The sequence below is a fragment of the Equus caballus genome, chromosome 15 (genome assembly GCF_041296265.1).
Source record: "Equus caballus isolate H_3958 breed thoroughbred chromosome 15, TB-T2T, whole genome shotgun sequence".
NCBI classification, from domain to species: Eukaryota; Metazoa; Chordata; class Mammalia; order Perissodactyla; family Equidae; genus Equus; species Equus caballus.
The window spans coordinates 74,562,511-74,587,045 of record NC_091698.1 but is presented as its reverse complement, the minus strand read 5'-3'; the positions used below and the strand labels follow the sequence as shown (position 1 = coordinate 74,587,045).

The following is a 24,535-nucleotide window of genomic DNA, read 5'->3' as shown; positions in this document are numbered from 1 at the left end:
GGACATGGCACTGCTCATCAAACCACGCTGAGGCAGCGTCCCACATGCCACAACTAGAAGGACCCACAACGAAGAATATACAAATATGTACTGGGGGGCTTTGGGGAGAAAAAGGAAAAAAATAAAATCTTAAAAAAAAAAAGAAACCCTTTTAAAGAAGGGTTTGAGGATCATGATGGAGTTAGCTTTTCAAGTAATCTTTCCCCTCTAATATACAATGAGAAAAACATTCATATTCCAACAGAGGACATCCAAACACAACACAAAAACCATCAGAGAGATCCACGCAGCCACACGACGGAGGGCAGAGAGGCTGGAGCCCCCCTCAGAGAAGGTGAAATGGAGTAAGAGAAAACTTCGCTCCCTCCCCTTATAGACTGTGATCCGGGACTGCGGGAGGCCTCCAAGGGGGAGGGAACGGGGGAGGGGATGTTCGTTTGTGGGAACATCAAGTACTCCCTAGGGCCCTTGCAGCCTAGAGGGAAGCAGCCATCTATGGGGGCGAAAGCTTTCGCAGGGGGTGACCTTATCAAGCCAACACTGCAGGAGAGCAGATAGCAAGAGCAGAGGGAGAAAACCCGGAGAGCATGCAGGAGAAAGCACGCCTCCACACAGTGGCTCAGCACAGCTCCAGCCCCTGGGATTTCAGCTGAAGGCAGAAGGTTCAGAATACAAGGCTGTTGACCCCTACCCAGTGGTAATAGGCAGTATCTGTGAGCAAATAACACCAGGATGTGAAAGAACAGAACCACTCCCTCTAGCAAGATCAAACATTATATTAGATCTCCATACCAGAGAGAAAATGACAAGTACCCAGAAATCAGTCAAGAGACCACAGAAACATGTAATCTAAATGACAAAGAATTCAAAACAGCTATCATCAAAAAATGCAATGAAGTTAAAGAGAAAATAGAGAAACAATTCAACAAGTTCAGGAGCTAACTGACAAGAGATTGAAACTATAAATAGGACTCAATCAGAAATATTAGAGATGAAAGACACAATAGAAGAAATAAAACAAAATATGGATTCCCTGAACACTCAAGTGGACACCATAGAGGAGCATATCAGCATAATCCAAGAGAGACATGCTGAAATGCTCCACATAGAGGAGGAGAGAGAATTAAAACTAAAAATAAATAAAGAAATTAGGAAATGCAACATAAGAATTATAGGTATTCCAGAAGAAGAAGAGAAGGAGAATGGAGTAGAAAGCTTGTTCAAAGTAATAATAGCAGAGAACTTCCCAAACCTAGGGAAGGAAATCCAGGTGGAAAAGGCTGCCAGATCTCCTAAATATGTTAATGTAAAAAGACCTACTGCGAGGCATATAGTAGTGAAACTGGCAAAAGTGAATGACAAAGAAAGAATACTAAGGGTAGCAAGGCAGAAAAAAATAATCTACAAAGGAACCCCCATCAGGCTTTCAACAGATTTCTCTGCAGAAACCTTACAGGCTAGGAGAGACTGGAATGACATATTCAAATCATTGAAGGACAAAAACTTTCAGCCAACAATAGTCTATCCAGCAAAAATATCCTTCAGATATGATGGAGAAATAAAAACTTTCCCAGACAAACATAAGCTAAGGGAATTTGTAGCCAGGAGAACTCTCCTATAAGAAATCCTCACAAAGGACCACATACTTGAAAAAAAAAAAAAGGGAGAGAGGTGTTAAAAACCATGGAGTAAGGAGATAAACAGGTAAACAGAATCAGAGCAGGACAGCAAATACTCAAGTATAGTATTAAAGACAAGAGGAAGGAAAATACCAAAAACAAAGATAATGTCGTCATTTTAATCACAAACTCATAACACAAGATGAAATAAGATGTGAGAAAAACAACTTAGGAGGGGAAGAGGAAAGGGACTGAATCGGTTTAGTCTAAGAAAATTAGAGGCCATCAGAAAAGGGACCATCTTATCCACAAGATTTTGAATACAAACCTCAGGGTAGCCACTACACAAAAAAGGAGAACAGAGACACAAATAATAAATAAGGAGAAAACAAAGAAACACAGCATAAAAAACTACATAAGTCAATTGGCAGACCAAAATACACAGGATGAGAAACAAAGGAAAGACAAAACCAGAAAACAAGTGATAAAATGGCAGCATTAAGCCCTCAATATTGATAATCATCCTAAATGAGAATGGATTGAATTCTCCAATAAAAAGACACAGAGTGGCAAGATGGATTAAAGAACAAGAGCCAACAATATGCTGCCTCCAGGAAACACATCTCAGCTCCAATGACAAAGAGAGGTTCAGAGTGAAGGGATGGAAGATGATACTCCAAGCTAATGGCAAAGAAAAGAAAGTAGGTGTCACAATACTTATATCAGACAAAGTAGACTTCAAGATAAGACAGGTAAAGAGACAAAGAGGGGCAATATATAATGATCAAAGGGACAATCCATGGGGCCGGCCCTGTGGCCGAGTGGTTGAGTTCACACTCTCTGCTTCGGCAGCCCAGGGTTTCACCAGTTCAAATCCTGGGTGCAGACATGGCACTGCTCACGAAGCCATGCTGAGGCGGCATCCCCCATGCCACAACTAGAAGGACCCACAACTAAAAATACACAACTTTGTACTGGGGGGCTTTGGGAGAAAAAGGAAAAATAAAATCTTTAAAAAAACAAACAACAAAAAAAGGGACACTCCAGCAAGACGACATAACACTTACAAATATCTATGCACCCAACACAGGAGCACCAAAGTACATAAAGCAACTATAACAAACCTAAAAGGAGATATTAATAACAACACAAATAATAGTAGGGGGCCTCAACACTCCACTCACATGAATGGCTAGATCATCCAGACAGAAAATCAACAAGGAAACAGTGGAATTAAATGAAAATTTAACCAGCTGGACTTAATACACATACATAGAACTAGCCATCCAAAACCAGCAGAATACACATTCTTCTCAAGTGGACATGGAACATTCTCAAGAACAGACCATATGTTGGGAAACAAGGCAAGCCTCAAAAATTTAAGATTGAAATAATAACAGGCATCTTTTCCCATCACAATGCTATAAAGCTAGAAGTTAATTACAAGAAAAAAGTGGAGAAAGGGACTAACATGTGGAGACTAAACAAGACGCTACTGAACAACCAATGGATCACTGAAGAAATTAAAGGAAAAATCAAAAAATATCTGGAGACAAATGAAAATGAAAACGTACCATACCAACTCATATGGGATGCAGCAAAAGCGATATTAAGAGGAAAATTCATCACAATACAGGCTCACCTTAACAAACAAGAAAAGTCCCAAATAAGCAATCTCAAACTATACTTAACTGAATTAGAAAAAGAAGAAGAAACAAAGCCCAAAGGCAGCAGGAGAGAAATAATAAAAATCAGAGCAGAAATAAATGCTATTGAAACAAAAAAGGCAGTAGAAAGGATCAATGAAACAAAGAGCTGTTTCTTTGAGAAGATAAACAAAAATGAGAAACCTCTAGCCAGACTTACAAAGAAAAAGAGAGACACAGGTCAGATAAATAAAATTAGAATTTAAGAGGAGAAAAAACAATGGATATCACAGAAATACAATGGATTGTAAGAGAATACTACAAAAAACTATATGCCAACAAAATGGACAATCTAGAGGAAATGGATAAATTCTTAGACTCTTACAACCTCCCAAAGCTGAATCAAGAAGAAAGAGATAATCTGAATAGATCAATCACAAGTAATGAGATTGAAACAGTAATCAAAAGCATCCCCAAAAAATAAAAGCCCAGGACCAGAAGGCTTCCCTGGAGAATTCTAGTAAACTTTCAGAGAGGATCTAACACTCATCTTTCTCAAGCTATTCCAAAAGATTAGGGAAGATGGAATGCTTCCTAACACATTCTATGAGGCCAACATCATTGTGATACCAAAGCCTGACAAGGACAACACAAAAAAGGAAAACTACAGGCCAATCTCACTGATGAACATAGATGCAAAAATCCTCAACAAAATTTTGGCAACCCGAATACAGCAATACATCAAAAAGAAAATACATCATGATCAAGTGGGATTTATACCAGGGACACAGGGATGGTTCAACATCTGCAAATCAATCGATGTGATACACCACATTAACAAAATGAGGAATAAAAACCACATGATCATCTCAACAGATGCAGAGAAAGCATTTGACAAGATCCCAACAGCCATTTATGATAAAAACTCTTAACAAAATGGGCATAGAAGGAAATTGCCTCAACGTAATAAAGGCGATACATGACAAACCCCCAGCTAACATCATACTCAATGGGGAAAAACTTCACGCCATCCCTCTGAGAACAGGAACAAGACAAGGATGCCCACTATCACCACTCTTATTCAACATAGTACTGGAGGTTTTGGCCAGAGCAATTTGGCAAGAGAAAGGAATAAAAGGAAGCCAAATAGGGAGTGAAGAAGTGAAACTCTCACTGTTTGCAGACGACATGATCTTATATATAAAAAACCCCAAAGAATCCATTGGAAAACTATTAGAAATAATTAACAACTACAGTAAAGGTGCAGAGTACAAAATCAACTTACAAAAATCAGTTGCATTTCTATACTGTAATAATGAACTTAAGGAGAACTCAAGAATACAATTCCATTTACAACCGCAATGAAAAGAATAAAGTATCTAGAAAAAAATTTAACCAAGGAGGTGAAGGACTTATACAATGAAAACTATAAGACATTATTGAAAGAAATAGATGGTGACATGAAGAGACGGAAAGAGATTCCATGCACATGGATTGGAAGAATAAACATAGTTAAAATGTCCATACTACCCAAAGCAATCTACAGATTCAATGCAATCCCCATCAGAATTCCAATGACATTCTTCACGGAAACAGAGCAAAGAATACTAAAATTCATATGGGGCAACAAAAGACCTGGAATTGCTAAGGCAATCCTGAGAAAAAAGAATAAAGCTGGAGGCATCACAATCCCTGACTTCAAAATGTACTACAAAGCCATAGTGATCAAAACAGTATGATACTGGTACAAAAACAGGCACACAGATCAATGGAACAGAACTGAAAGCCCAGAAATAAAACCACACATATATGAACAGCTAATCTTCAACAAAGGCGTCAAAAACATACAATGGAGAAAAGACAGTCTCTTCAACAAATGGTGTTGGGAAAACTGGACAGCCACAAGCAAAAGAATGAAAATAGACCATTATCTCACGCCATACACAAAAATAAACTCAAAATGGATCAAAACTTGAAGATAAGTCCTGAAACCATAAAACTCCTGGAAGATAATATAGGTAGTACACTCTTTGACACAGAACTGAAAAAGATCTTTTTGAATACCATGTCTTCTCAGACAAGGGGAACAAAAGAAAAATTAAACAAGCGGGAGTTCATCACACTTAAGAGCTTCTGCAAGGCAAGAGAAACTAGGATCAAAACCAAACAACAATCCAACAATTGGGAGAAAATATTTTCAAATCATATACCCGATAAGGGATTAATCTCATAACATATAAGGAACTCACACAACTCAACAACAAAAAAACAAAGAGCCTGATCAAAAAATGGGCAGAGAATACAAGCAGACATTTTTCCCAGGAAGATATAGAGATGGCCAACAAACACATGAAAAGATGTTCAACATCACTAACGATCAGGGAAATGCAAATCAAAACTACACTAAGATACCACCTTACGCCTGTTAAAATGGCTATAATCACTAAGACTAAAAATAACAAATGTTGGAGAGGGTGTGGAGAAAAGGGAACCCTCACACACTGCTGGTGGGAACACAAACTGGTGCAGCCACTATGGAAAATGGTATGGAGATTCCTCAAAAAACTAAAAATAGAACTACCAAATGACCCAGCTATCCCACTACTGGGTATCTACCCAAACAATTGAAATCAACAATCCAAAGTAACATATGCACCCCTATGTTCACTGCAGCACTATTCACAATAGCCAAGACATGGAAACAATCCAAGTGCCCATCAACTGACTGGATAAAGATGTGGTGTGTGTGTGTGTGTGTGTGTGTGTGTATATATATACACACACAATGGAATACTACTCAGTCATAAAAAAGACAAATTCATCCCATTTGCAACAACATGGATGAACCTGGAGGGAATTATGCTTAGCGAAATAAGACAGACTGAGAAAGACAAACATCAGATGATTTCACTCATATGTGGAATATAATAAGCACATGGACAAAGAAAACAGTTCAGTGGTTACCAGGAGATGGGGTGGTGCAGGGTGAGCACAGGGGGTGAGGGGGGAGCACCTATGTGGGGACAGACAAGAAATAATGTACAACTGAAATTTCACAATGATGTAAACTATTATGAACTCAAATAGAAAAAAAAAAAATGAAGGGTTTGATTTAGGCGGCAGGCCGGTGGCCAAGTGGCTGAGTTCACGTGCTCACTTCGGCAGCCTGGGGTTCAGCAGCTTGGATCCTAGGCACAGACCTAGCACCACTCATCAAGCCACGGTGAGGCGGCATCCCACATGGAAGAACTAGAAGGACTTACAGCTAGAATATACAACTATGTACTGGGGCTTTGAGGAGGAAAAAAAAAAGGGAAGATTGGCAAAAGGTGTCAGCTGAGGGCCAATCTCTCCTCATCAAAAAAAAAGAGAAGGGTTTGATTTAAAGAAAACCAAAATTCATCTTCCTGTTATAGTTTAAAAATATCTCTGTTTAAAATAATATCTGAGTAATTCAGGGTCCATAAAACCAAAACTTTAAATTACTTCTTTTCTCTACTGTATACCCCCATACCCAACTCCAAAGAGAGGTTACCAGAATTTGACTTTATGAGGAATTTCTTTTACTGATTTGTGTTTGTCTGCCTCTGAGGTAGCCCAGCCTAGAAAGGAAAGCCAACAAGCAGTCATCTTCATGGCGGGATAGCTGGACTACCCAGGGTACTGTTGAATTGCCTGAAGTGTTCCTGGGTCACTAGTTTATATAGTAATAATATGGGTTTCATTTGCATTGTTTTCTTTTGTCTTTACTGTTTTACTTGTGGTTTTGTACAAAAAGGTCTAACTATGAAACAAATGAATATGAAATGCAAACTTTAATAACTACTAAAGCAAACTTTGTACTATTAATATAAATGATAATTAAGTTTTGACTTTTAGAACTCACCCTAATATATCTTTTTTTAAGGGATTTAGGGGGAACACATTACCCACTTTTAAGTGGGGGAAGACTGTAATTCAATTAGCCCGAATTAGGCAACTTACAGCCACAGAGGTGACCCTGGCAGGCTATGAGAACGAGCCTCTCAGACCTCTAACTACAGCGAACATTAACTGAGGGCCTCAGCTGCTGCGCTCTGAAATCCATCACCGTGTTTGTGAAGAGGCCACGCTTCTCACTGGCTGCTCCCTGTCAGTGACTGAGCAGGACAGGCATACTAAGACAGGCCTATTCCTGGGATGTGAGAAATTCTTGTGATGGGCAACTTTCACTCAAGGACTCGGTGAACTTTCCTTAGAACTACACTGCATTGTAAGATGCTTTCACCCAAAGTTCCTTCCTTCCTTACCTCTTTCCTTCACTTGGAGTCAGACTTGCATCACAGTCTGACACTCTCCCTGCCTCCTTCCTCATTTTCTCTCACAAGCACTTCTCCTGAAAAATGTCTTGCATGCTTAATCTCATATTGGCATCTGCTTCTCCCTGAAGCAATACACGTTTTTTAAAAATCTAGCCATTTTAAACAAATTTTTTTTTTAAAGATTGGCACCTGAGCTAACAACTGTTGCCAATCTTCTTTTTTTTTCTGCTTTTTCTCCCCAAATCCCCCAAGTACATAGCTGTATATCTTAGTTGTGGGTCCTTCTAGTTGCCGCCTCAGCATGGCCTTATGAGCGGTGCCATGTCCACATGCAGGATCCGAACTGGCGAAACCCTGGGCCGCTGAAGCAGAGTGCACGAAATTAACCACTCGGCTACAGGCCGGCCCCTAAACAAATTATTTCTAAAATATAGCATATGCTTCCCTATTTGCTAAAATAGAATACACTGAACATGACAATCCCAATGACTTTTGACTGGTGAAGATCCCAACTAAGACCTAGCTAACTCATTAGTAGTACATTCTTGAGGAAAGAGACTCAGAACTACATGCAATTCAACAAACATGTACTGAGCACCTGCTATACTTGAGAAATATGCTAAGCATTATAGGGAACACAAAGGTGAGGAGGACTCTATTTTTGCCCTAGAGTAATTCCCAATACATATAGAGGAGGAGCAAAGCCACAGATACAAACAAACATTAAAGGGCAGAACATCATTAAGTGCTAAAACTGAGGTATAAAGTACTAAGGAAATTAAGAGATTCATTCTACTTAGGAGATGCAGTTGTAGTAGAAAGGCTTTTAGAGGAGATGGCAATTGAAGTGTACTTTGAAAGACACTTCTCAGGGCCTTCAGGTTGTACCTGCCTGTAGTTACTGAGGACAGTCCAACAAAGAAGCCTGCCATGCCTGCCATACTTGGCTACCTGCAAAGTGTAAATCCCTCCTATCACAATCCTCTCATACCCTCTCATTCCCAGTGTATTGATGGTTTCCTAGTTCCCCTCCAAACGAGCTCCTCTCCCAGGATTCCTCTTTCATCACCATCATCACTTAGACCCCCTAAACCAGAAACCTGAGAATTTGACTTTTCTTTCTCACTATCCTTTCAATGACCAAACTACCTCTAAATTTCTCTGAAATCTGTCCACTTTTGTCTATCCCCACAGCTACTACCCTAGTCAAGACTACCTCATCCCTTCCATGAATTGCTGTAAATGTCTCCTAACTGGCCTTTGTTGCCTACAGTTCTGCTGCCATTTAATCCATGCTCCACAGAGCAGACAGTGATCCTTCAAAATTCCTATCTAATTGTCAATACCCTACTTAAAATCCTTCAGTGGTTCTCTACTGCTCACAAGATAACAGGCAATAATTTGGCTCACAAGATCTGGCCCCACACTCCAGACTCCAGTTACTCAGAAATCCTAAGATGCTGAGCTCCTCTTGGACTCCAAGCAATCACAAATCCTTGGAACACACTTCCTCCTTATCCTCACCTGGTTAACTCCCACTTCCATTTAAAATGTTGCTTCTACAGACAAGACATAAAGTACAACTGAAATTTCACAATGATGTAAACTATTATGAACTCAATAAAAAAATAAATGAATAAATAAAATGAAATAAATTGTCACTTCTATCACTCCCAAATATAAACACACAAGGATAGTCTCCTGGGGCTGGCCCCGTGGCCGAGTGGTTAAGTTCGCGTGCTCCACTGCAGGCGGCCCAGTGTTTCGTTGGTTCGAATCCTGGGCGCGGACATGGCACTGCTCATCAAACCACGCTGAGGCAGCGTCCCACATGCCACAACTAGAAGGACCCACAAAGAAGAATACACAACTATGTACCGGGGGGCTTTGGGGAGAAAAAGGAAAAAATAAAATCTTTAAAAAAAAAAAAAGGATAGTCTCCTAGCTTCCTATTGCCACTCCAAGACCATTACTTCTCAGCCTTTTCCTTTATGGTCTATGCTATATTTCCACTAACTACTGCCTTTAAAATTCTTACTTTTTTAATGCAGCAGAACCATTTTTTAAAATGTAATCCTATGCAGAGCCCCAATACATAAAAGGGCTGAGCTTCTCAGCTTAAAGCAAGGGGTTTCAAAACCCTTTCATTGAGCCTTTCTCTCCTTCCTAAGGCACTTCTTCCTAAAATCTAAGGTGTAGGACAATTAGAACACCATTGTACTTGTATTATACTGCCTACTCAAAGGATGCAACCCAGTACAGTGGAAAGAGTTGTCTTTGAAGGTAGACAAGCTTAGGTTCAAATCCTGATTCTAGCAGCTTGCTTCGCTGAGGATCCATTTCCTCAGCTGTAAAACTCAGCTATAAAAATTACCACCTTGAAAAGTCAATGGGTGGAACAGAGATAAGTAATGTAAAGTCCCAAGCCCATAGTGCTTAGAATACTGGCCCATAGCAGGAACTCAACAAAATACTAACTGCTATGGTTTACCCAGAAAATGTAAGGTTTTAACATTCAAAAATCAATCAATGGAACTTATCATATTGACAAAAGAAAGGAGAAAAACCTTATGATCATTTTAACAGACAGAAAAATCTTTTTACAAATTCAATACCCATTTATGATTTTAAAAAACCCAATAACACTCAGAAAAACTAAAAATGGAGGGGGGAATCCTCAATCTGATAAAAGGCATCAATAAAAACTAACAGCTAACATCACACTTAACGGTGAATTAAGATATGCATTTCCCTTAAGAAAGGGAACAAGATAAGGATGACGACTCTCACTATTTTGATTCAACATTGTAATGGAGGCCCTAGCCAATAAAATAAAGCAAGAAAAAGAAATAAATATCAGATTGTCTCTATTTGCAGATGACATAATTATGTAGAAAATTCTATGCTACAAAACAACTACTAGCAAGATCAAAGGATACAAGATCAATATAGAAAAATCAGTTGCATGCTTATAATACGTGGAGCAAACAACTGAAAAATAAAATTTTAAAACAATTTACAATAGTATCATAAAACAAAATATTAAAGATTAAACTTAAACAAAGACATAAGATTTCTACACTGCAAACTACAAAATGTTGCTGAGAGACATTAAAAAGTCTAAATAAATGGAGAGATATACTGTGTTCATGGATCCAAAGATTTAATATTATTAAGACATCAATTCACCCTAGTGATCCATAGATTCAATACAATCACAATCAAAATCTCACAAGAATTTTGGGGTAGAAATTGACGGCTGAGCCAAAATTTATATTGAAATGTAAAATCTAGAAACACTAAAACAATATTTTAAAAGAAGAACAAAATTAGAGAACTTACACTACTTAACTTCAAAACTTACTCTAAATCTACAGTAATTAATAGCACAGTACTTGTGTAAAGATAAACAAATAGATCAATGGAATAGAATGGCGGGCCTAGAAATATATATATAAATATATTTATAATGTGTATTACATATTTAAATATGTATATTTATATAATATATACTATATATATTCATTTAATTTGCACAAAAACATCAACACAATCCAACAGGGAAAGAAAAGTCAACAAATATTTCTGAAATAACTAGATATCAGCATAAAAAAAGAATCTCAATTCCTACCTTATGTCATACACAACAATTAATTTGGAATGAACCATAAATTATGTAAAAGCTAAAATCATTAATCTTTTAGAAAACAGCATTAGGAGAATATCTTCATGACTTGGTGGCAAGCAAGGGGTTCTTGGACACAGAGCGCAATATAACCTTAAAAGAAAAAAAACCTGATAAATTTGACTCCATCAGTATTAAAAACTTCCGCTCATCAAAAAAACACCACTGCGGGGGCAGGCCCCACAGCCCGGTAATTAAGCTCAGATGCTCTGTTTCAGCAGCCCAGAGTTTCGCCAGTTCAGACCCTAGCCGCAGACACAGCACCACTCATCCGGCCATGGTGAGGTGGCGTCCCACATGCCACAACTAGGACCCACAACTGGAATATACAACAACGTACTGGGGGGCTTTGGAGAGAAGGACAAATAAATAATTAAATAAAATCTTACAGGGAAAAAAAAACACTAGGAAAATGAATAGAGAAGCCACAGGCTAGAAGAACATATTTAGGCAGACTGCCCAAAAGAAGATATACAAATTGCCAATAAGAACATGAAAAAGTGCTCAATATCATTAGACATCAGGATAATGCAAATTAAAACCACACTGAGATACCATCATAATGACTAAAATTAAAGACTAATAAACGAAATATTGCAAGGATGTGGAGCACCTGGAACTCTCATACATTGTTGATGGGAATGTAAAATGGTACAACCACTTTGGTAAAAGGTCTAGCAGTTTCTTATAAAACTAAACAGATACTGACTCTATTAGCCATTTCTCCTGGCATTCACCCAAGAGAAATGAAAACATATGTCTACAAAAAGATCTGTGTAAGAACATTCATGGCAGCTTTATTCCCAATAGCCCCAAACTGGAAACATCCCAGGTATCCATCCACTTCATAAACAAACTCTGACATATTCATATGATAGAAAAAAGGACTGAATTCTTGATAAACACAACCTCAAAAGCCTTACCAAAAATATGTAGTGTATGATTCTATTTATATGATGTTCTAAAATAGATAAGATTAATCTATGGTAGGATGACAAAAGATCAGAACACAGGTTGCTTCTGGGAAATGAGGGCAGGGACTGACTAAGAAGGCGCAGGAGGGAAATTTCAGGAGTGACAATAGTGTTTGGTATCTTTGTAGATGTTTGGGTATTATTCATTTGTCCAAACTCATTAAATGGTACAATTAACACTGGTGTATTCTACTGTACATAAATTTTACCTACAAAAGGAAAAAGAACCATAAACAAATACTGAACTCTAGTGAATGATATGCATGCTGAAATGTTTAGCGGTAAAGTGTACAGATGTCTGCAACTTACTCTGAAATGCATCAAAACATAAGATGGATTGGTAGATGGATGGAGGGATAGATAGGCATGTGATAAAGACAGTAAAATGTTAATTATATAATCTAGGTGATGAGTATATTGGTGTTTACTGTACAATTCTTTCAACTTCTATGTTTATTCGAAATTTTTCATAAAAGAATGTTGGGTAAAAAACTTGATCACAAGAAAAAAAAATTCTAAAATGAAGTGCAAAGTTTTTTCCTATTCCATCTACAGCTGTAATAAAAAAATGCATTATGGTGAGCAGGGAGCAGCTGCCACTTGTATTATTATTTGGTTAAAGCATCCTTACCACTGTTATTTCTGGACCTCCCTGCCACTGCAGTCTTCCTCTCCACTACAACACATACCATAATCCTTGTGGACTTCATCATTCAATACACCAACTTCAGAGCTCCTAATTGTCTCTTCTCCTTCATCTGTGGAATCTTAAAACTCCAAAACATAATTATCATCATCTCTAATCATAATCTGCTATTTGCTCCCATTACCCCCCTCTTCCAATTCATCAAGATTTCTAATCCATGGAGCTTTCATTGATACCTCCATTACCTCTCTTATAGCTTTACTTCCTCTCTATCACCTGAAATATCCCTAGCCTCCTAGTTTCTACCAAAATCACCTGCAACCAACTATCTTCTCGACCCATTTACCTGAATTGATGAGTGCTGCTGGAGGAAAATTTGACAACCACCAGACCAATGAATGCTACTCCAAATTTATGGTCCTCACACTTAGCACTGCTCAGTAATTCCTTTCTAATTCACTGGTTGGCTCCTTCTCCACACTTCACAGCAGCAATTCCAAAACTTTATCACTCCTCTTAACTCCTTACTTATTGCTCTTTCCTCATTCTTTGTAAAAGGATCTTGCCTTTCATTTCATCATGAAAATAGAGGCTACCTAGCATGAACTCCCTGCTCCCCCAACCTACAACCCGTCTTTATCTCTTTCCCTCCTGTTTAGAAAAAAGGATGTCATCACCCCTGCCAGAGGTAGCATAACACAGTGTTTAAAAATGCAGATTCTGTAACCAAATTGCCCTTTCCAAACCTCAGTTTTCTCTATTCTAAAATGGAGGCAATAATATATAGTATCCTGTGAGAATTAGAGAACACATGAGGCACTTAAAATAGTACCCGGCAAACAGTTCAAGGCAAATCCCATTGCTTGTGTTCCTGAGCTCCTCTCTCTTCCTTCTTCAGCATCCTCACCAGCATTCTCTACCACTTACGTCCCCAAAGGCTCCTAACACACACGAGTTTCTATCACCTTTAAATAAAAAACAAAAGTGCCTCCCCAAACTTGAATCCCCTTGCCACAGCAAAAGGGATCCTCTTTACCCCTCACCTTTCCAAGCTTCTAGAAAAAATATTCTTAAAAAAAAGTCATCTGTCCTCAATATTTTTTCCGATGCCTTTCAATCTTCTACTCACACTGAAACTGCTTGGACATAAGTGACCCCTTAGCTGTCAAATCTAACACTTTCAGACACCTTATTTGACTTTTCTGTAGCCTGATATGGTTAATGACTCTTTTCTCAAAACTCCTTTGTTTCCCAGCTTCTCAGACACTAAGGTCTCATTCTTTCTACCTGACTCCTTCCTTCTTAATCTCCTTTACTCAGTCCTTTCCCTCTGCTCTCCCCTACACATGACATTGTCCATTATCTTCCCCCAGTTCTGATGCCAGCCCTATTTCAGTTTTACCTCTAATCACTTTCAGTGGGTGGCCTCATCCACCTTTTTTAACACCTTCATTGAGGTACAACTAACAAAATAAATTGCACATATCTGAGCTGCACAATCCGTTAAATTTTAACAAATATATACACCCCTGAAACTATCAGCACAATCAAGACAAATGAACATAAAAACCTCCCCACTAAAACAACTATTGACCTGCTTTTTGTCACTATAGATCAGTTTGCATTTTCCAGAATTTTATGTAAATAGAATTATACAGAATATACTCTTTTTTTTGGTCTGGTTTCTTTCACTCAGCTTAATTATTTTGAGATTCAGCCTATCAAGAGTTATGCATATCAAGAGTTCATTCCTTTTTATTGCTGAGCACTACTCCATTGTACGGTTTTATCACAATTTGTTTATTCATTCGCCTGTTGATGGACATTTGGATAGTTTCCAATTTTTTGCTGAACAGAGCCGCTACCAACATTTATGTATAAGTCTTTGTATGGATATAGGCTTCATCTATTCTAACGGCTTTACTTACACACCTAGAAGGCACAAATCTGCTTTGCCAGATACTAACAACCAATTTGCCAGTTTGACAAGTCTACCTGGATAACCCAAAAGGACTTCTAAATTAACATGTCCAAAACTCATCTTATTATGCCACTCTGTTCACCCTAACAGCTTCTTCTCCCTGTATTCTCTATCCTAAAACCAGAAACTTAAGACTCTTCCTACTCTCTTACTACTTCCCCCAATTATTCAGAGAGTTACTAGGTCCTGTCAATTTTGCCTTTTAAACATCTCTCAAATAAAATCCATTCCCACAATTCCGTCCTATCTGATGCACCCTTAATTCAAACGCATATCATCTCTTAGCTGGACTAGCCTTCTAACTTTTCTCCTTACCCAAAGTCTCATTCTTCTCCAATCCATTTTCTATTATATGGCCCAAGCGAATTTTCTAAAATTCAAATCCGACATTACTCTACTTAAAATTCCTCAATGACTTCTATGCCCTCAAGATAAAATTCAAACTCCTTAGTTTAAAACACAAAACATTCTCTATAATCCACTTTCCTCTCCAAAATCATCCTCTGCCACTTCCCATCATGTTCTAACTTAGTCATTTCTGGATGATGTCACTTACCTTTTTATCCTTACTGCCAAGGGCAATACTTGGTCTGCTGTAGGCATGATATATTTGTGCAATACATAAGACAGGACTTAAACTGATAGATGCAGTGAGATACTCTGGGCATATTCAGGACAACTAGTAGTTCAGTCTGGCTGAAGCATGAAGAATATGAAAGATTATGGTAGGCAGTCCAGTCAGAAAAGCAGGATGAAGCCAGGTCATTGATTACCATCAATTCCATGCCAAAGATTGTGCACTTCACCCTATGCCCTCAAAAGACACCAAGAGTGCTGAACAAGAGTGTGACATGTTCAGAAGTGTACCATAACCTCTGAAATTCGAAAAACAGACAAAGGAGAGGTGAGGGACAGCAAAGTCAGTTAAGAGGTTATCACAGCAGTCTGGGAAAGGAGACTTAGAGTATTTGGAGTAGGAGGGAATAGATGAGAACATGTCAAAGGGGAATAAATCTATAGGTTGCGCCTGGGTGTAGGTAGTAATGCAAAAGAGAGAAGTCCAAGATGACACCAAAGTTTTGAACCAGTCAAATAAAATAATAAAGCCATTAATTAAGAGGAAAAATGTTTAAATGCTGCATGGAGGGGACGGAGGTGATGGTTTTAGTTTGGGTACTCCCTCACCCATTCGTTCAAACTTAAGTGCCTACTAGGTGTCAGGCACTGTATCAACGGAGGGTAAAATATCATCCCTGTTCTCTAGGACCATCCAATCTGGTTGGGGAGGGGAGAGGACAAGTAAGTAGGAACTTAAAAATCATTGTTAAGTGCTAGGCTAGCGAACTAAAAGAAAATGAAAAAAGACTCTCCAACTCAGCCCTGAGGATTTGAGAAAAGATCTGAGGTCGAATGAGTCTAAAAGAGTAAGTAGTGTCAGACCAGGCAAAGGGCAGTCCGGGTGAAGAGAAGAGTGTGTCCAAAGAGCCTCAGGTAAGATAACACAAGTTGGGCACAACTGCTAATAGTGCAGTAAGTCCAAAGGAAGAGTTGAGATATGGAGATATCCACATGAAATGTCTGGCAGGCAGGTGAAAATGCACGTTTTGAGCTACCAAGAGCAGATATGAAATATATTTTCAATCTTGTCTTAGGTGGCTTAGAATTATCATTAGTGGATATTTTAAATAAGAATTTGTACTTAGCTGGACTGTGTACACTTCCACCTCCTCCCATCACTTTTACTGGCAAACAAGGGTATCTCTACTTAAAGTCAAAGCTAGGTTACGTAAATAAGAAAGAGGACTGGTGGGGACTGTGGTAAATTGGAGATACGTGCCATGTCTAAAGAGGACAGTCATTTACTCAGCTCCAGCAGTTTACTGCCTTGCTTGAATGCAGGCCCAATGTGGAGAGATCTTCCTATTCTTCAAGAAAAGCTGAAAATTCAGATTTTATTTAATATTTCCCACTTTTAAATTACTGGCAACTAATTACATTAAAAACAAAACAAACTGTGCTAGCCAAACAAAATGCTTCTGTGGATAGATTTCAGCAAGGGCCACCAGTGTGGCAGAGTTACATCTAGTCTTTCCACTACTTCATAGGACCCTCAACTGATGGGTATTTTCATGGTTACTCTGGGATAGAAGTTGCCTGCTTCTAAGCAAAATACCCCCAAACTGGTGGTGTTTTATGAGTTCTTTTGTATGTTTTCAAAAATTTTTCTATCTCCTCTCCACCTCAGTCAGGATACCTGCTTCTAGCATCACTGAGACCTCCTACTCCCCTTCTATTACAAGCTAAGATATCAAAGATGTCAAGCTTGCAGGTAAAGCAAAGTAAATAGTGTGAGAGCCTGATGGGATTACTAAAGAATAAAGTATACAAGGTATATGGCATCTCTCTGGTTTTCTTAGAAAACAACATCACAGAGATGTTTGTGACTACTCAGACACTTGAGGGAAAAAGTCAGTAACTTATATGTGAAATATATGACCAATTTCTGCTAACAAACCAAATAGTTTCCACTGTAAGATACCAAGAGGGAGAGGGGGAGAACAGGGCAAAAGGGAAAGTAAAAGTTGCTGGCTTTTGAGAAATATCAGACACCTTTTAAGACAGTTTTCAAAAGCATAAATGTTCAGAACAAAAGGTACACCATAATCTCAACTCTCAGTAGAAGTAAATATATTTTAACCAGATAACATGAAACATTGTTTGAGGAACGAGAAATTTGCATGTGGAAACACTATTTAAAGACTAAAGCAATCCTATACATATATAGAAAAGGTAAGAGGGAAACAAAAAAATACTCCGGTTGTTTTTATGTTCATTCAAACCACCAGTTTCTGAATTGTCACAATGTTGCTTTAGAAGCTTTTGAAATGTAGCAACATTTCCTAATTATACTTAAACATTTCGAAGTACACATCATAAGGTATATAACTTTAGATAACAATGCGGCAAACTTGAAGAAACAGAGATAGGTTAAAAATTTTAATCAACAAACCGAATAACAGTATCAAGATTTTCGGAGAAAGAAAAGAAAGGAAGGAAGGAAACAGTGGCATGTGCACCCACCCCGGTTAATCGGAGGAGTGAGGGAATTCAGAGGAATGAAGAGTGATTACCGAGGGCGAGCAAAGCAGGCCCTGTTCCCGCTGGCAGGCGAGCACTGCAATTACTTAGAACAAGCATTACAGCCAGAGCCTTCTCGAGCCCACTAAAAGGAGCAGACTGGACACCTAAACCAGAGGCTGACAGCGGCTTCGGGGGGAGATCGAGAAGGCGGAAAAGTGGCCTGCTTTGACCTCCACTGAAAACTGAGGCTCCGCCAACTCCTGTCTCTGAATCAGGGGAGAACACTAACCTCTCAAGGGCTGATTATTCGGACACACTCTCCCTGGCCGCCTGCGGCCTTCCCCCACACCGGGTGACAGCGAGCGCGGGGGAGCCTCGCAGGGGGCGCCGTCCTTTCGGGGAGGCGGTGAGACCGAGAAGAAAGACGGCCCTGCGCGCGCCCCGCCTCCCAGCCGGGCCCGGCGCGGCCCGGCGCCCTCGCAAGGGCTGCAGCCGGCCAGCGGGCTCCCGCGCGCTCCTCACCTTTTTCAGCGCCGGCACCAGCAGCCCCCGCCACTTGGGCGCGTTCTCCTCGCTGAAAAACTCGTACGGCAGCTGCTGCGCCTGCATGGTGCCCCCGGGGCGCCTCTGGGCGGGGAGAGGGGCGGCGGCGGCCGGGCCAGGGAGCCGCGAGAGGGCGAGCTCGCAGCGCGGAACAGGGCCGCGGCCCCGCCGGACGGCCCGGCCCCCTCGGGGCGCCGCGCGGCCGGGCTAGCCCTGGAAAGGGGGCTGCGGGGCGAGGCCAGCGCCCGGCCACCCACCCGACACTGGCACCAGTCGCGGAGAGCGAACGCAGCCCGGAGGCGGCGGCGGCGGCATCCCGCACCACCGCCCCGGGGCCGGGCCCCCCCAACCCTCCCCGGCTCGCCGGCGCCGCCCCGGACTGCCCTCCGCCGCGGCCGCCGCCCGCCGGGGTTGCGCTCCCGAGCCGGGCCTGGCCCCGCGGCGGAGCCGGCGGCTGGGGGAGGGCGTGTGGAGAGACGCTGCGGCCGCGGCGCACGCTCCGCGCAGCGGGGACCCCGAGGCGCGAGCGACCCTGGGCCGGGAGGAGCTAGGGCCGGGGTCTGGCGGGGGAGGGGAAGGGCCCGAGGTCGTTGCTGGGGAATCTGGCCGGCCCGAGGTGCCGCCGCGGCCGCCGCCGCCGCCGCCGCCGGTGTAGCACTGGAGCTTCCTACTAGCGAACTGAACCTGCTCGCTACTGAGCATGCGCCGCCGGGCAGGGCCGGTTCGCTCCGGGTTTTCCGGCTCCCCAGCGAAGGAGGAGGGAAGCGCGAGGGAGGGAGGGCGTCCCGCCGGGCTGTGGCTGCGCCCCCCAGGGCTGCAGGGGAGGAGCGAACGGGCCCCGAGAAGTCGAGCCCGGGGCTGAGTGGGGCCTGCGAGGTGGGGGATGAGGGGGCGGGGTGAGAGCTACGGTAAAGCGGCCCCCATTGTGCGGTTGGGCCGCGAGGGATCCCACCCCTCTCTTGGAGTCCCTAGACCTTTCGTTTCGGAAAGGGGTGTGTATTTGTGTACTTTGTTCCCGAACACGAAGATAAGGACTGCCCAGAGCGTGCAATGTATAGTAAACAGACTGGACAAAAGATAGGTGCCTTTCTCACGAAACCTACTGCTCAATATTTGTTGGATGATGGAAGTGATTACAATGTTTCCAATCGGTCTTTGCACACAACGACGAATAAAATGTGTACGTGTAGTATTGATTGTGTGTGTGTGTGTGTGTTGGAGTCAATATGTTCAGCTTTCAAACCCACTTAAGTACGAACTCCAATAACCACCTACCTCCAGTGGGAATTGAGACCGCTTCTGCAGCTCCCAGATCCCAGAACACTTTACTCATGCCCCTCTCGCATCATTTAGTTTATCATGTTTTGTATCTTTCCTGGCTCTTTCAACCAGATAAACTCCTGGAAGGCATATATTTCCCACCAGGGGCTCTACACAGAATAAGCATTCGGTGAATGTGTGTGGAATGCTAAAGGAGCAATATCTATAAATTGTTCCTACATCCCAGGGGTGGAGGTGTTTGTTTATGACAGTGGCAATGCGTGGCTGGCCCCTTATGGTTTACCATTAAGCACTTTTTTAAACATAATCTCATTTAATCCTCATAGGAAGCCTGTTTTCATTTCACACATGAGAAGACAGGTTAGAGAACTAGCCTGGATTGAAGGTGACATTGTACTCTGCTATTCCAGAGAATAATAACCAGGATCACATAGATGAGAAATGTTTAAGCAGTGGTTCTTAATCTCTGCAAAACCCCTTTGAGAATCTCATAAGTCTTAGGTCCTTTCCTGTAAAAATGTACACATACGATTTACATTTTAAAATTCTCCACGCTTTCAAAGTGTTCAGAATGACATTTTGAAAATCATCCATAAAGCCTCTTGGTAAGAAGAGCCACAGCTTCCAGAGGAGATGGGGATAGGAGAAGGGGTCCAGGTAAACATGTCAGCCATCTTCAAATATCTAAAGGACTGTGACATAGAAAACCCATATATGATATGGTTCGTGTGGTTCTAAACTATTGAACTAAGTCAAGCTTCTGCCCCAAATTATTCCTTGGCTTCCCATTGTTCTTAGTGTACCTTTCAAACTACTTAACATGGCCCACAGCCTGTATCTGACTCCTGTTTACATTCTCAACCTTTTCTCACCATTCTCAACCCTGGCTTACCACCCTGCAGTCACACAGGCCTTTTGTCTATTCCTAGAAAACACCAACCTCTTTCCTGCCTCAGGGGCTTTGATCTTCCCTCAGCCTGGAACTCACTCTGCTCCTAGCTGTTCACATGGCTGGTTATAAACGTCATCACCTCCAAGAGGCCTTCTCTGATCGCACTAAGTAGCTCCCGCCTATTCGTTTCTATCATGAGCCTTGGCTTATTTCCTTGCTAGCACAAATCACAGCCTATTTCTTTAGTTCTTGGTCGCCCCCCACTTGAATGTCCAGATCAACAATCCTATGCGTTCGCTCTAGTTCATCATTGTATCCCTAGGACCTACAGTACTTGGCACACAGTAGGCGCTTGATAAATATTTTTGAAGGAATGAAAGTTGAATGGAAGAAACTTTCAGGAATACCTAATCAGAGTTGTCCCAGGAAATCGGTGACCTTCAGAGGTGTGCAAGTAAAAACCCTACATTCACTCACTCGGGATGTCCGGAAGGGTTAAGAGTTTGGACTTGATGACCTCCAAGGTCCCCTTCAACTCCGAGTCTCTGATGTGACTGCAGAAGTAAACAAGCCCCAGAAACACGGATTACAGGCTGGGCTGGGCATGCTTAGCAGCCGGGACAGGTTTTCACTAGTATCTACGTTTTGGCCGCAGACTGAGAGCAGGCAGCTGGAGGGAAATTGCAGCGAAGAGACTCGGCGCTTCCCAGCTCAGAGACCTAAGGGGCGTGGTGCTGACCTCGGAGCCGCTAAGGTCAGGGTGCAATCGAGCTCCTCTGCACCGTTTGCCTATATCTCTTGGGACAAATAAAAACCCCTATGGGAGTGCAGCGAGAGAACACAACCGTGGCAGACTCAGAAACACGCTACTAAAAACGTGAAAGCGCCCGGGGCCTCGCAGCATTGACTGCCGACTACTGCCCCGTGGCGCAGGCGTAGAAGTTCTGTTCGCGCCCCTCCTCAGCTCTAACGAGCCGTAAGCCAGAGCGGATGTGACGCACGGGGACGCGTCCAGGCGGACTAGCCGAGGCCCGAGATGGGCATGTACAGGCGGGCTAGCCGAGCTCCGAGCGCGTCGCGTCCGAACCCGGACAGCGGGGAAGGGGGCGGGGAGGGCGTCGATTGGCGCGCCCCCTGCAGGCGGGAGTGAGGCACTCCACTCTCTTGCCCGCTCCGCAGCCCGCAGCAGTCACAGCTTTCCTTCCCTCGCTGCAGCCCGGATCATCCTCCTTAACCGAACTTCAGATCTAGTTAGTCAGCTGTTCAGGAGCCTCGTCTGTCATCCCAGGATGAAGTCCAAAGTTCTTTGCTTGGTGTTCATGCCCTTACACAATCTGGCCACTACTTACCTTTCCAGCTATATCTCTCACTCAAAATGAACTGCTAATGCCTCCTATAAACCCATCATTTCTGTCTTTGTTTCCTACATATGCTTTTCCGTCTCCCTGGAATGCCGATAACCATTCTTCTCCAATCCCACCCGCCACAGCTTCGCCTCACCTCCCATATCCACGCTCACCATGGAACTCTTATCCACGCTGTCACCCCCGGCTCAAATGCCTCCTTCTCTCTGAAGTCTTTCTCAGGCCCCATTCAGGATTTCTTCCCTTAAACTTCCAGAGCCCAACCGGCATAAGGAACAGCAGTTTCAGCCATTAGCAAAGTTAAGGTCCTCTCTCTTCCAGCAGCATATCTTCCCTTCTCCTCACCCTGTCTGTCTTCCCAATCCCTACTTTCAGTTCCACTTCTCCAAATGGTATGTCCCCAAAAAGCACACAAGAGAAAATAGTGGCTGATAAAACCATTGGATACCTACCCCTTAGCACCTTGGGTTAATACTTGGATTCCCTCCCTCTCCTTTTTTTAAAAAAAATATTTTTTATTTAGTTAATTTTTGAGGTAACACTGGTTTATAACATTATGTAAATATCAGATGTACATCATTATATTTCGACTTCTATGTAGACTACATCGTGTTCACCACCCAAAGTCTGATTGCCGTCTGTCACCATACACGTGCCCTTTTACCCCTTCCTTTCGTCTTCCCCCCTTCCTCCTCCTCTGGTAACTACCAATCTATTTTCTGTGTCTACATGTTTGTTTGTTGTTTTTGTTTTATCTTCCACATGAGTGAAATCATATGGTATTTGATTCTCTCCATCTGACTTATTTTGCTTAGCTTAATGCCCTCAAGGTCCATCCATGTTGTCATGAATGGCAAGATTTCATCTTTTTTATGGCTGAGTATATATACATATATATCCCATCTTTATCCATTCATTCGTTGATGGGCTTTTAGGTTGTTTCCTAGTCTTGACTATTGTGAATAATGCTGCAGTGAACATAGGGGTACATATATCTTTTTGAATTAGTGTTTTTGTGTTCTTTGGATAAATACCCAGAAGTGGAATAGCTGGATCGTATGGTATTTCTATTCTTAATTTTTTGAGGAGTCTCCATACTGTTTTCCATCATGGCTGCACCCATTTATATTCCCACCAGTAGTGCATGAGGGTTCCCTTTTCTCCACATCCTCTCCAACACTTGGTGTTCCTTGTCTTTTAATAATAGTCATTCTGACCAGCATGAGGTGATATCTCATTGTGGTTTTGATTTGCATTTCCCTAATAATTAGTGATGTTAAAAATCTTTTCATGTGCCTGTTGGCCGTGTGTATATCTTCTTTGGGAAAATATCTGTTCCCTCTCCCTCTCTCTCTCTTTCTCTCTTTCTTGATTTGTGACACAGCAGTCATTATAGATAAATGGGGAAAGGATATACTGTTCAATAAATGAAATATGGCCAATTGATAAATATATATAGAAAAAATGAAATTAGACCCTGTACAAAACAATCCTACATGGATGAAAGACTTAAATGTAAAGAACAAAATTATGAAATTATGAGAAGAAAATGAAAAATATCTTTGTGAGCTCAAAGTAGGAAAAGATTTCTTAAATAAAACACAAAACACACGAACCATAATGGAAAAGTTTGATAAACTTGACTTCATTAAAATAAAGAACTTCTGTAAATCAAAATATATCACAAAAAAAGTGAAAGAACAAACCATTAAGAGAAGGAAGTAGTTGCAACTCGCATAACCAAAAAAGAATTCATATCCAGAACAGGTAGTTTACTTTAGAGGAAATAACAATGGTTAGATGTTCACCTCATTAGTAATCAGGGAAATGAAGTTAAAAACACAATGAAATACTACTTCATGCCCATTGAATTGGCAAAAATTTAGAAGTTCGAACAATACTAAGCTTTGGCAATGATTTAAAACAACTGAAATTCTCATCCTCTGCTATGGGAAAATAAATGAGTACAACCACTTTAGATAACCATTTTTTTCTTAAGATTGGCACCTGAGCTAAAATCTGTTGCCAACCTTATTTTTTCCTTTTTATTTTCTCCTTCTTCTCCCCAAAGCCCCCCAGTACCTAGTTGTATATTCTAGCTGTAGGTCCTTCTGGTTGTGCTATGTGGGATGCCGCCTCAGCATGGCTTGATGAGCAGTGCCATGTTCACACCCAGGATCCAGACTGGTGAAACCCTGGGCCACCGAAGTGGAGCGCATGAACCTAACCACTCGGCACAGGCCAGCCCCACTATTTGTCTTTTCTTAAAAGGTAAACATGAGCTTGTCCTATATAAACTAGCATAGATGTATTCCCATAGCATATATGTACCAGAGAAAGTTCCTCACTGCATTGTTTGTAATCACATAAACGGTTAGAATGGGTAAACAAATTGTGGAATACTGTAGAGCAGCAAAAATGAATGAACTACAGTTTACACATTTCTATAGACTTAACATTTATGTTTCACCCAAAATTCATATGTTACCTCCTAATCGCCAGTGTAATGGTATTTGGAAGTG

The 24,535-nt window shown here is 41.5% G+C and overlaps 1 protein-coding gene across 2 annotated transcripts in view; it reads right to left on the bottom strand.

The window, feature by feature from the left end:
- The window catches only part of SOS1 (SOS Ras/Rac guanine nucleotide exchange factor 1), a 151,272-nt gene extending 132,127 nt beyond the window's left edge, over window positions 1–19,145 (bottom strand). For both annotated transcript variants that reach the window (XM_005600032.4, XM_005600033.4), the window contains exon 1: window positions 18,456–19,145. In XM_005600032.4, coding sequence (XP_005600089.1) covers window positions 18,456–18,542 — 87 coding nt within the window. In that variant the 5' untranslated portion in view covers window positions 18,543–19,145. The remainder of the gene's footprint in view (window positions 1–18,455) is intronic.
- Between the last annotated feature and the right edge of the window lie 5,390 nt (window positions 19,146–24,535).